This window comes from Syzygium oleosum, unplaced genomic scaffold, assembly GCF_021117445.2.
Source record: "Syzygium oleosum isolate NSW1041296 unplaced genomic scaffold, Sole_v2.1 Sole_v2.17, whole genome shotgun sequence".
Taxonomy (NCBI): Eukaryota; Viridiplantae; Streptophyta; class Magnoliopsida; order Myrtales; family Myrtaceae; genus Syzygium; species Syzygium oleosum.
The window spans coordinates 5,218,009-5,231,133 of NW_026607501.1; the positions used below are offsets into that span (position 1 = coordinate 5,218,009).

Genomic DNA, 13,125 nt, shown 5'->3' on the forward strand with positions numbered 1-13,125 from the left:
GACTGCAATTTCCTCGACCACCACTCGGTATTTTCGTTGTCTATAAAATATAATTTTCTTTATGATTGTATAACAGTTGCATATCATAACAAATTTATGTGTTCCTTCTTATAGGCAAATATTATGTGGTAGATTCTGGTTATACATCACTTCCGGGATTTTTAACTCAGTTTAAAGGTGAACGGTATCATTTGAACGATTATAAAGGTAAAGGGAGACGGCTCAGAATAGCGAAAGAATTGTTCAACCGTAGGCACTCTTCACTCAGGAATGTCATTGAGAGGTCATTTGGAGCATTAAAGAATCGTTTTTTCATTTTGAGACATATGCCTCCATTTTCAATTCGAAAGCAAGCACTTATTGTAATTGCTTGTTGTGCTCTCCATAATTACATTCGTGAGGAAGACAAGATGGACAAAAACTTTTCCCTATATGGAGATCCGGAGTACCCATTCGGACCTACACAAATAGAGGTTGCAGACGATACATCACTTACGGGGGTAGCTAAGATAAACATGATTAGGAAAAATATTACAAATAAAATGGCAAGGGATCACAATATGGATGAGATTCCATGACTTTGTATTTCCGACTTTTGTAATGTCTTTGTAAACTATTATGACTACATTTCTGTTAATTGTATTAAGGTCATTCATGACTTTTGTAATGTGTTTGTAAACTATTATAGATATATTTTTGTTAATTGTATTAACGTCATCCGATTCTATATCATATATATTATGATTTTATTAGTTAGGCCATGCCACTCTCATAATGACCCCATAAAGGTATTTTTTTTAAACGTAAAAATCATGAATTTATGAATGTTCAAGTAATTAAAAAAAACCAAAGAAGTTGTCTTCTTCAAAAACTTTAAGTAGATAATCATATGAAAAAATTAAATTTTTTTTATTTCAGGAATAGAAATTTTATACAGTTACTAAACGCGTTTTTATTTTCTATTCCAGAAATAGAAATTTTGTGCAGTTACTAAATACGTTTTTTTCTTAGAAACTATTTTAAAAAATAAAAATATAAAAAATAATTTCTGATTAGAAATTATTTGTTAAAACAGAAAGGTTGCTAAACATATCGTCAGTGATAAGCACCTGATAAACTTGCCAATTCTGATAGCCTGACTCGGCCGCCAGTGGTGGATGTTCGGGAGTGGAGTCCACCCCCACGCGCTCCGATCTTGACGGCTATGGGTGTATTCCTGACGACTTTCTTACTCTCTTCGAGTGCTGCGTCGGCGACGGTCACCACCGCCACGGTTTCTTGACTTCGCCAGAGAACTCGGTCGCCGGCGAGGGAAGCTCGGGAGTGGAGTCCATGCGCTCCGATCTTGAGGGGCGATGGGTATAATAATCAGGATGACTTTCTTGCGCTTGAAGATTTGGGTGTCTCTCTGTGATGTAAATATGGATGTGTTTTTTCTTGTTAAAATACGTTGTACTAAAGAGAGTAGATAATGGGTTTCAACGCTGGTTGTTCAAATTTTCCAGTTCAGATCATATCCAATACAAGTTCGGATTTGTTTGATTGTAAATTGGTAATGGTTCCTCCGCCTTTTCCTTGTTCTCGCTATTTCTGGGTTTCTACCGAGAGTGGACCAACGAAGAGAGATGACTGTGTTAGTTCTGCTTCTTGACATTGGGATGCCATATTTATATTCCAAAATAAGCCAATGCAGAGAAAAGAGTTGTATCTGTCCAAGGAAATGTTCAATTTGCAAAGCATGAAAAAGAAATTTGCAACCTTGAATAGGTTCGGAATATAGATTTACCATTTGCCATTCAATTTGACTCTGTTTGTCACACTGTCTTACAGTTTTATGAACTGCCGCTTTTACATGACTCCACTGTCCAAATACTCAAATTCTCGGGTTAGCATGAATGAACACACAAGCTCCAATTCAGCTTCTTCCTGAAATTGAGGTTAAAGTCTCATCCCCTTTGATCCCTCTCAAATTGCAGACACTGACTTCACAAATTGTTCTTCTTCCACAACAACTATTAGATGCAGAAATGGGGGAAGAAGAAGGAGCAGGAGAAATTCAAATCCAATCACTCCTAGAACAGAGTTTCCAAGAATCAACCAACCCAAACCCCACCTGCAAACAAGCCTTCGAGTAGGCCTCCCCCTCTCACTCAATCAAAGTCGTCATAGTGAGATGGCAACTCATTCGGAACAAGCTCATGGAAATATCTTCTGCATTGACCATATCTGATGAGTGCACTGAGCTTCCAAGGCATGGTTCAAGAAATGACGTTCGCAGTCGGGGAGTGTCGTGGCCTTGCTGAGAAATGCATGGTGCATCCCTATGGCGGGAAGCTATTGATTCAGAGCAATTTGGACATGGTCTTGACAAAGCTCCGTTGCCATGTCAAGAATCTCTCCAGGATGTGCAAAACCAGTTTTTTTCCTCATGGGTATGCCGTTGTTGTCTCAAAGCCCAGCTTTGGGGCTTGTAAGGAGGACATGAGGTTTTATGTTAAGGATTTTTGGACAAGGAGGAAGATTGAGGAAGACCCAGAAATGAAGAGCCAAGCTCTGGCTAGTTTGCACGAAGTTGCGAATGACGATGAGAAATTTGTGAAGGTGGTCATGGAAGTTGGTGAGGTCATTCACCTCTTGGTCAGCTCTCTTGATTCTCTGGAGATTGAAGTTCAAGAAGAGGCTGCAAGAGTGCTCTCAGTGGTTGCAGGGTTTGATTCATGCAGGGGTATCGTGATCACCTGGTCTGCTGCCACTTACTGATGAGAAACTTAAGTTCTTGGCCACCTTAGCAGAATGCTTTTCATAAGTGTTTCTGTTAGCCCTCATGATAAACTTAACTAAAGGTAAGGGCTACTGCATAAGCTGCTTTCTAGGGTCGTACAAATGACCGTTCCTTGACTTTTCTTGGTTTTATGGTTTCGAACATCTAGTGGAAACACTAGGTTATGATTGAAGTTTACTTGATTGTACATTCATGTAGCTCAAGCATAATTTTCAAGGGTATTTTACCTTCCCATCCGTAGGATATCTTGGTTTAGAATGCTAACAGTTGACAACGTGTTCTGAGGCTGATAATCACAAATGTTGCTGTTTTTATGCTATGGCAGATTGCTGATCGTAGTTTTATGATGAAAAACTTTACAGTAAGATCTCTATCCTAGAACTAAAGGTCTCCAATAAAACCAGGCCAGACGATGCTGGTCTAAATTATAAAATTTCATTTCTCAATCCAAGTGAGTCTATGATTCTTTAGTGCAGCTTTCCTTAGACAACTTTAAGAGCAGTCGTCTGCACATGCTGATAACTTGTTTCAGCCATATGACCATGGAGCATACAATCTATGACATGACTGGACTTTACTTTTTGGGGTACAATGTATGATTTAACGCCTCTTCATCTTCTTTTTTCCTTTGAGAAAAGATGCCTTTTTCGCTTAAATGTTTTAGTTTTCCTGACAATTTAATGCTCCTGTGTATTTGAATTTGTAGAATTGCTTATCTTCATTTTGAAGCTTTAACAATAGAAAGACTGTAACTTTTATGCATTTGAAAATGGCCAGTTTTCTGGTGGGGGAGAGAGTGAGAGAGAAAGATTTCTTTCTCTTTTGTTTATGTTTATGATGGGGACCTTTTCTGAAATATGTTAGGTACAATTGTACCGTTTGTGGTCTTGTGCCTCGGAATAAGTAGATACCTTACTTAGGTGGTTTGATTTTTCTATTTGATGGATGATATCCTGTGCTCTACTTGTTTCTAATTAATTATGTACAGTTAGATTGGGAGAAATTTTGGATCAGAATTCTTGTTAAAGTTGTATCTGGCTGTGGCTCTTGGTGGTCCAGAATTCTATTTAGTGAATCATGCTTTCATGCGTTCGCAGTCGAAGGTAAACTGAATATATGGAAATATGCGTAGAATTATTTTGTGGACTTTTAGCTAATGCAAATTTTTCTTATCTCAAACTTTGCACGGTCAAGGAATGTTCCGCATAGACCCTTCGAGAATGCCAGGATTGGTATGTGTAAATAGAGCAACTACTATCGAGAGGAACAATAATTTATGTTAATCCACTAGTCACGTCCCGTCCACTTTAAGTTTATTCCATGTCTTTGAATGTCAGTTTGTTGACAATCTGAAATGGTCTAGAAAAATCGTGCTTTACTTTGAGATAGGCGATTGCAGTTTCCAGTCCCAAAACATGAAATAGCGCTTCCTATCTTTCATAGATTATGTCAAGGTGCATTATCTATAATCCGAAACAATGCTTGTTGACATGATCAGAAGTAAAGCATGCTTTTTGGTGCTGCAAGTGTGTGATACCATATTCTGGAAGATCCTGGGCTCGATTTATGAAATAGCCGTGAAACCTTCAACTTTTATGTAATGCAACTGGCATGTGCTCGAGTTTTATCTTAATGGTGATATCCTTTTAGGGGGCTAGTGGAGCTGTTAATGCTATCATGCTGCTTGATATATCTCTTTCCAAAAGCCACACTCTACTTCGACTTTATCATTCCAGTTCCTGCCATCTTACTGGTAATACTTCCATGGTTTTGATAGTAATGTTGTTTCTTTTGGGGGTTAATTTGGATAGCTCTCTGAATCAAATTTTAATTACTTGTTAGGGAATTTTTCTGGTAGGCAAAGATGTGTTGAGGTTAATGAAGGTATGCATCGACTTTTTTTTTTAACTTTCTGTAAGATAGCTAGTCTTTTCGCTGAATTACTTCTCTCTTTCTATGATGATGAACATTTTGGTCAGTTAATCACTCGATTGGATCTAGATAACAATTGATATGTTGTAGTGTCGCAAAGATTGAAATATAGAGATAGGATAACTAGTGTAAAGCATGATTGCATCAAATATTATAAATTAGTATCTGCTGCAACGGTAATTCTAAGTGTGCTGATTTCTTTGTATTACTTAACAATTTTGAACATCAAGATATGTGAGTCAATGTGACACCACATCGTCAATGATGCGGTACCACCGTTATACTTTCTTCCAATTTAGAACTCTGAATAGTTTGTAGAGAAAGGCCCTTGGATATGGTCGGGAATGAGCAGTCTTGCTAATACAGCAGCATGAGCATACTAATTCTGAATTTAGAACAGCTTGCAACTTATGAAACGTCTTCTAAATAATAGAAATCACAAATTATGGCTCTATAAGTTATCAAGTTATCAACAAAGTGCTGGTCCTTTTGTCAAAAAAAAAGAGAGGCCGTGTTAGTGCATGAGCGTCAGAAATGGAAGTGACATTCTGTCCTATGCAATCCGAGGAAATTTTCTAAATCTGTCATGTACAAACTGCCTGTAAAGGGCGGTTTTAAATCTTCGGCTTCTCATGTTGATTTCAGCATGGATAACTGATTCTTTTCTTCTTCTTTTTTCCATTCTGCTTCTTCATTTTTGTGAAGTGGGTGTCAAGGTGATTGCCTCGAGGGTGTCGCTGAAAACTTATATAGCAGCTGGCAGAAATGGCTCCGGAGTTCTGTAAAATACTGAAAAAGATGGCATAACAATGGATGACGAGCTCTTTAATTTGTGCAAAGAGGCATGTGCACCACGGCTACTATGGCGGGAGCATTACTGACGTACACAATTAGACAATCTTTGTATAATTAAAAGTTCACAATAGCTCTTAGACGTCGCTGGTATATGTTTGCTGCATGCAAGGCCCGAAATAATTGCGGAGATCTTTTGTTGATTCTGCACTGGGAAGTATCAGCCTAATAGTCATTGTTGCTCACTCTGTTATCAGAGCACTTTGATGTGAAAGTATCTGTCAAGATGGCCAATGATGCATGTTGTATAAAGATATGCAAAGAATGTTAATTGAATAATTTAGTAGTGAGCTTCTCCTGCAACTGTCATATTTCTTGTAAGTTCTTCCCAAAGCACAGCACTTTATTTATATGGTCTGTTCACTAGAAACATATAACCATTCTCAGAAAAGCTATATTCTCCAGGTGCACATGAGCCCGATGATCTTATTATCATTGGGACCGTTCTATGTGGGGTCCAATGATTCAATGGTTAAGATTTACTAGGTTCACAAGTATCCAGAGCATCTAATAAATTCTTCGAGTTTATAGGCCTGACCTCTGATGGGAAGGAAAACACAAATTTTCTCATTTATAGGTGATTGAAACGCACGCATTGTGGTTGGGGTTAATTGGTAGGTTTGTTCTTGTGCTTAGTTGATAACTATAGCTCGTAAAGTGTCAATCACACTTTGAGTTTTTTCAAGGTGAAAAATAGCTTTTCCTTTGCTTACGGATGATTAAATTTCTTGGGCTTCTGAGATTATATTATTCATCTCCTATTGGGTTTGAAACACAGGATTCAGATTATGTAATTGGTCTTACTATAGTCCTTGTACTTTACATGGGTGCTTTCTGTTTACAAAGAACCATATTGTGGCCTACACCACACTTATCGGACCGTGTTTTTCAAAGTTCCCTCCAACATTGATGGGGTATAACCATGGACATCACCTATGTTTATATTTGGTTAATTTTGCACGTGGATCATGTTCACAACTCATAATCCACTGATCACAAGAATGATTGGAGGAAGTTTCCTCCAACTACCATTAGTTGTGGTTGGAGGAATTGAGGGAAAATATAGCTCATAAACCAGATATATGTCAATGGCGTTTTACATTATTATATGTAGAAGTCTAGGTGGGTTTTGTATACATATAGCGATGCCTAGTATAGCACATTGAACCATGAGAATGGTAAAAGTATAGAATTATGCATTGTTATATCCTATAAATTTTAGAAAAAATATTAACCGGGTCTTATAATTTTATTTAGTGTCTTAAATTTTCAAAATTTTTATCCCTTTACTTAAATGTTGCAACTATCATAACTATTTTACTTGATATTTTATTCAAAGTTCAATATTCAATTTATTGAAGAGAGTAAAAAAAAAAAATCATACAATTAATGTAGACAAACAAACCAGCATAATTTCGATTGAAAATCTCGTGACGAGCTTCCTTCGTTAAACCTCTTGATGGGATCCACTAAGCTCGATGATCATGGTGGATGTCATGGTGGCAAGGTGATGTTGGGATATCGATGGAATACAACGGTCGATAGCTATGCTCTCTCTCTCTCCTCCTAACATGTCACTGTATTTTTTCCTTCTCATTTTTATTTCTCTTATCTTATATTAAATTGAATGTTATAATTTAAAACGATTTCTTTACTTTTAATTGCCACATTGGGTGTTAATGGTAAAACATATTATGAAAGATGGAGCATTTAATTAACACAAAACAAAAAGTTCGAGCACCTAATTGACCATCTACATGGGTCAAGTTGAAAGGACAAAAAATCGGAATTGCCCCAAAATTTTTGGCGTCCAACTCCAGAATTACGACCAACACCGACCATGACCAATGGAATATTCTCTAATTTCTTGCACGCACAATCGCGGATGGCCTTGTACATTATGATAAAAAACTCGACGTCCTCCTCCGTCACGACGGAAGATGGACCCTTGGGCCTTTGTTTCGAGATTTATCGATGGAGAACTTAGTAACCCTCATTTTTGTTTGGCCAATGAAATAATTAAATCTCGCTTGGGAATTTGCCCTTTGGTTCCACTGACGACACATGATATTTTAAGGGGTTAATACCACGAAAAACCCTAAACTGGTACACCTGCGATAATTTTACCCCGAACTTTTTTTTTTACCACAAAAACCCCAAAACTGGTACACCTGTGATAAATTTACCCCGAACTATTTTTTTGACCATCAAAAACCCAAAACTGGTACACTTGTGACAATTTTACCTCGAACTATTTCTTTGACCACCAAAAACCCCACACTGGTACACCTGTGACAATTTTACCCCCGAACTAATTTTTTGACCACTAAAAACCCCAAACTGGTACATTTGTGACAAATTTACCCTATGTTAGTGTCCGTTAAATTATATTAATATCACGAAAAATCACAAATTGATAAATTTGTGACAAACAGAGGGGTAAAACCCAAAATCAATACACATGTCAATTACCACGTGTCATTAAACTTAGCAATTTGACAGTAAAATTTAACAGAAACTAACGGAGGGTAAATTTGTCACAGGTGTACCAGTTTGGGATTTTTGGTGGTCAAAAAATTAGTTCGGGGGTAAAATTGTCACAGGTAAACCAGTGTTGGGTTTTTTATGGTCAAAAAAATAGTTCGGGGTAAAATTGTCACAGGTGTACCAGTTTAGGGTTTTTTATGGTCAAAAATATAGTTGAAGGTAAATTTGTCACAGATGTACCAGTTTGGGGTTTTTCGTGGTATTAACCCTATTTTAAGAAACTCACTATTCGTTTCAGACTGATTTTCTAGCTCAACAAATTTTCTTCCAAAAACGATAGTAATTAGTAATACCTGAATCTATAAAATACATAAAAATAAAATAAAATAAAATTCCCAAATGCGTAAAAGCATTTGATGTTGTAATCACTTCCGGAGAAAAAGTGATAAACAGGATACCTTTTGCCCTTTTGCTGTTTGCAATCGTCCATTATGTTGTGGCACGGTTGGTCTTGGGATGAGTCGACAATATCAATGGGAATGTGATGGTGGATAGTTGCGCTCTCTCTCGCCTCTCCTCTCCTCCTAACTTGTTACTATATTTTCTTTTTCTTCTTATCTTACATTAGATTGAATTTTATATCTTAAAGTGATTTCTTTACTTTTAGCTACCCGCATCGGATGTTACTGGAAAAAGGAATCGATGGGGCGAATTATAAATTCCAAGTATCATGAAAGGCAGAGAATTTAATTAACACAAGTAAAAAGTTCGAGCACCCAATTTGACCATCTACATAAGTTAAGTTGAAAAGACGAAAGACTAAAATTGCATAATTTTTGACGTACAACTCTAAAACTACCACCGGCATCTACCTTGACCGTTGTAGATTAATTTTCTAGCTCGACGGATTTTCCTCCGGATTGGATGATATTTTACTCTTGAAATGCATTTTATTTGTGATATATTAGGTTGTCTCAACATCTTCTTTAGCTTTACGTTTAATACCGAGTAAATTTAAAACAACCGAAATTCATGACTAAAGTGGCATAAATGAAAAGAAAAGAAAACCAAAGGATAGTAACACTTGACTACTAGAAAATACAAAAGAAAAGAAACAAAAAACTCCGAAATGCGTTGCAAAATTCGTTGTTCTGCCAGCAGTTAGTATTTTGCTCTAAACAGGTCTTATCAATTTGGCCAATGCCATTTCCCTCGTTGTGTGGAAAGATTGTGTTTTGATGAATCTGGCTATGAATTTGATGATTTGGTGACGATCAAAGAGCACGAGGCAAGTGACTGTCCTTGGGCACCAAATTAATAATTAAGAAAAGAGTTAAAAGAAAGCAAAATTTGTCATGAGAGCTCATGAGTCCAACACTAAGAAAAGAGTTAACAGTGGGCACGAGTACAAGGCTAAGAAAAAGTTAAAAAGAGTGCAAGAATCTTTCTTTTAGCTCCAACTCCAGGATCACCACGATTAGAGCGCACTGAAAGCACTGAAGAGAATATTATTATGACTTGCGAAAAGAGAGGAGGTCAGACGGCCTGTCTGTTGGAACTTTGGGAGGAAAGAATGAAGTTGACATCTTCCAATATAGGAAACGTAACGACAGCCCCGACTCTTTCATTGAGCGTTTTCCCATTGGCCATTGCTTGTATTCTATTTTTCCATCATAAATGTCATGTTAGCAATCGATGTTGTAGCATGTTTCGATTAATCCACATTGATTCTTCATCGTATAGGCTCGAATGGCATGCTCAGTTTCTATGATGGTGGCAAGGTGGTGTTGGGATGAGTCGGAATATGACGGCCGACAGCTGCGCGCGCTCTCTCTCTCTCTCTCTCTCTCTTCCTAACATGTTACCGTTTTTATTTTTCCTTCTTCTTATCTTATATTAGATTGAATTTTGTAGTTCAAAGCGATTTCTTTACTTTTAACTGCCACGTCGGGTGCTAATGGCAAAAGGAATTGATTTGATGAATCATCGATTCCACACATCGTGAAAGGCAAGAGTATTTAATTAACACGGGTGAAAAGTTTGAGTGCCTAATTTGATGATCTACATAGGTCAAGTTGAAAGGACGGAAAACTAGAATCACCTTGAAATTTTCGACGTCCAACTCCAGAATTGCCATCAACATTGAACTTGATCGATGTAGATTAATTTTCTAGCTCGACAAATTTTCCTCCAAATCGGATGATAATTTTACATTTGGAATGCATCATATTTTGATTTAATAGTTTGTCTCAATATCTCCTTCAGCTTCATATTTAACAACTAGTGAATTTATGACTACAGTGGTATTCAAGAAAAGAAAAGGATGCGACACCTGAACGTGGGACAACTGAAGACAAGGAGGGAAGGTGTCTCGCATGTGGACAACTGAATCTAAGACATAAAAGTCAAAAGCCACACCACAACTTTTTCAATTATTTTTAATTGTTATTCTAGTTGTCTAAGTTGCAATCATGGTGCTATGAACCCCACACCAAATCAGTTCGTACTCCATGCCCCTTCGCTCTCTCTCGAGCACCTAATTTGGCGATCTACATGGGTCAAGTTGAAAGAACCAAAAACATAAAAATTGCTCCAAAATTTTCGACGTCCAACTTTGAAACCACGACCAACACCGATCATGATCGATGGAACATTCTCTGATTTCTTGCGCACGCAATTGCAAATGGCCTTGTACTTCACGATCAACGACTCAACGTCCTCCTCCGTCGCTGCGGAAGATGGACCCTTGGGCCTTTGTTTCGAGATTTATTGACGGAGAACTTAATAACCCCCATTCGCTTGCGAATTTGCCCTTTGGCTTTTCCGTGACGACGCGTGATATTTTAAGAAGTTTACCATTCGTTTCAAATCAATTTTCTAACTCAATAAAATTTCCCCCAAATTGGATGATAGTAATTAGTAAAACCCAAAAACTAGAAAATACAAAAAAAGGAAAAAAAATTCCGAAATGCGTAACAGCGGCTTCGATGTCGAATTTGTAGCGTTCGAAATTTCCATTACCCTTCGACAAAAAAAAAATTCCATTACCCTTTGTTCCCTTCCGAGATTCCATTACCAGCACCTTTTAGCTACTCATTCTTTTAACTCCAGCTCCAGCACCTCTTAACCAGCATTTAGAAAGAAGGATTGCATTCGCTTACAAATTTTCCTCCAAAATTGATAGCAATTACTAACACCTGAATAGTAGAAAAAAAAATTCCCGAAATGCATAAAAGCATTTTTTGTTGTAATCGCTTCCGGAGAAAAAGTGATTGATGGAAGATCTTCCTAAGCAGGACAGCTTTGCTTTATTTCCTTTTTGCAATCGGATTGATGTTGTTGCAAAGTGGCCTTGGGATGAGTTTGACAATATTCTCTCTCTCTCCTAACATGTCACGTTATTTTTGTCTTCTTATCTTACATTAGGTTGAACTAAAGCGATTCCTTTACTTTTGATTGCGCGCATCGGGTGTTAATAAAAAAAGGAATCGATTGGGCGAATTAGTGATTCTACAATATAGGAAAGGCGGAGTATATAATCAACATGAGTAAAAAGTTCGAGCACCTAATTCGACCATCTATGCAAGTCAAGTCGAAAGGACGAAAAATCATAACAGCGTAATCTAGAACTAACACAAGCATCGACCTTGGGGGCCTAATTCGACCATATACGTAAGTCAAGTCGAAAGTACAAAAAATTAGGGTTGCATAATCCAAAACTACCACCGGCACCGACCTTGACTGACGTAGATCAATGCTCTAGCTCGACAGATTTTCCTCCAAATCGGATGATATTTTTACATTTGGAACGCGTCATATTTCGATTGAATAGTTTGTCTTAATATCTCCTTTCCGCCTCGGTGGTTAACAACTGGTGAATATACGGCTGCAGTGGCATAAACGAAAGTAAAAGGATGTGCAACACCTGAACACGAAAAAATACAAAACAAAATCCCGATGCGTTGCAAGATTCTTACAAAGACAAAACTTACAACTACATTCTTTCAATTCTTTTTCAATTATCATTCTAGTGGTACAAGCAGCACTCGTGTTGCTGACTTGCTATAAATAGCGGTACCTGCCTCGTGCTACATGAGCATCGCAAAAGGCTGCACTATCTTTCTTTCCATTGTTTCCAAACCCTTTACCCTCTCTCTCTCTCTCTCTCTCTCTCTCGAAGAAACTCGAGGACCATGCATGGACATTCATCACCCTCCCTCACTCCAAGAAAACCACGAGACGCCCCCGCCACAGCCCCAGCACTCTCTCCCTCTCCAAGTAAAAAACATTTGCTAACTCCTCCATTGTCAACGGTCCAGCGCCGGCGGACAAAAATCGCAAAGATCGAAGACCCGAAGGATCGCTCCAAAACACTCTGTAAGAGGCGCAAGGGCCTCTTGAAAAAGGCCTCCGATCTCCACGAACTCACCGGCGCTCACGTCGCCCTCGCCATTGTCTCCACCAAGGGTGAGCTCCGCTGTGTCTGCAAACCCTCGATCACGGAGATAATCTCTGCCTACCTCTGTCGCGAGGGCGACGTGATGCCGACGGAGGGTCTGGGAGAGTGGCTGGACTGGGCGGAGAAAGAGTGCAATTCCTGCACGACAAAGGAGGACTGCGCCTCCTTGATCATGAAGTACCAGGTTATTCTCAACTGTCTGCGCAAGAAGTTGATGGATTTGGGGAACAACCCATCGGTCAAGGTCGTCGCTGGTGATGATTATGGAGTTGGAGTTGGTCGTGATTCCAAAGTTTTGAACGATGACGAGATCGATTCACTTAAAAAGAATTTCGCAGCTTCTCATCCTCTACTTTTTGCTTTCTTCAAGAACTACGCCCATGATGTTGATTTTCACAATCTCTTGACTTCTCCGGTCAACTCAGCCGCAGGCGGTGAAAGTTCGGAAGTGGATTCCAACCCCGCGTGCTCCGATCTTGAGGGTCATGGGTTAGATCCTGACGACCTTCTTGGAAGCTCAGGAGAGAAGTTCGTGCACTCCCATCTTAAGGGCTGTGAAAATAATGACGACCACTTCTTTGCTGCACTGGAAGATTTGAATGTCTCTTTGTGA

General features: G+C 38.5%; 2 protein-coding genes across 7 annotated transcripts; both read left to right on the forward strand.

Moving 5' to 3' along the window:
• Positions 1-1,113: 1,113 nt before the first annotated feature.
• LOC130140323 (uncharacterized) lies at positions 1,114-5,869 on the forward strand. 6 transcript variants are annotated; one of them, XR_008818336.1, is made up of 6 exons: positions 1,114-1,359; positions 1,977-2,843; positions 3,771-4,014; positions 4,433-4,535; positions 4,625-4,666; positions 5,420-5,869. XR_008818336.1 is itself a non-coding variant. In XM_056319434.1 (2 exons), exon 2 carries the CDS (start codon positions 2,230-2,232, stop codon positions 2,758-2,760), a length of 531 nt encoding a protein of 176 aa, XP_056175409.1. In that variant the 5' UTR covers positions 1,121-1,359; positions 1,831-2,229; the 3' UTR covers positions 2,761-2,959. The 6 variants fall into 6 exon arrangements, 4 of the variants coding, with proteins under 4 accessions (XP_056175409.1, XP_056175408.1, XP_056175410.1 ...); XR_008818335.1 differs by having other exon boundaries at positions 3,775-4,014; XM_056319434.1 differs by lacking the exons at positions 3,771-4,014; positions 4,433-4,535; positions 4,625-4,666; positions 5,420-5,869 and having other exon boundaries at positions 1,121-1,359; positions 1,831-2,959.
• Positions 5,870-12,246: 6,377 nt separating this feature from the next.
• Positions 12,247-13,125, forward strand: LOC130140290 (uncharacterized). Its single transcript, XM_056319313.1, has one exon. The coding sequence runs from the start codon at positions 12,247-12,249 to the stop codon at positions 13,123-13,125; it is 879 nt and encodes a 292-aa protein (XP_056175288.1).

Coding starts and splice junctions, on each gene's coding strand:
- LOC130140323 (XM_056319434.1), top strand. CDS start 2,230: ATGAGTGCACTGAGCTTCCAAGGCATGGTTCAAGAAATGACGTTCGCA.
- LOC130140290 (XM_056319313.1), top strand. CDS start 12,247: ATGCATGGACATTCATCACCCTCCCTCACTCCAAGAAAACCACGAGAC.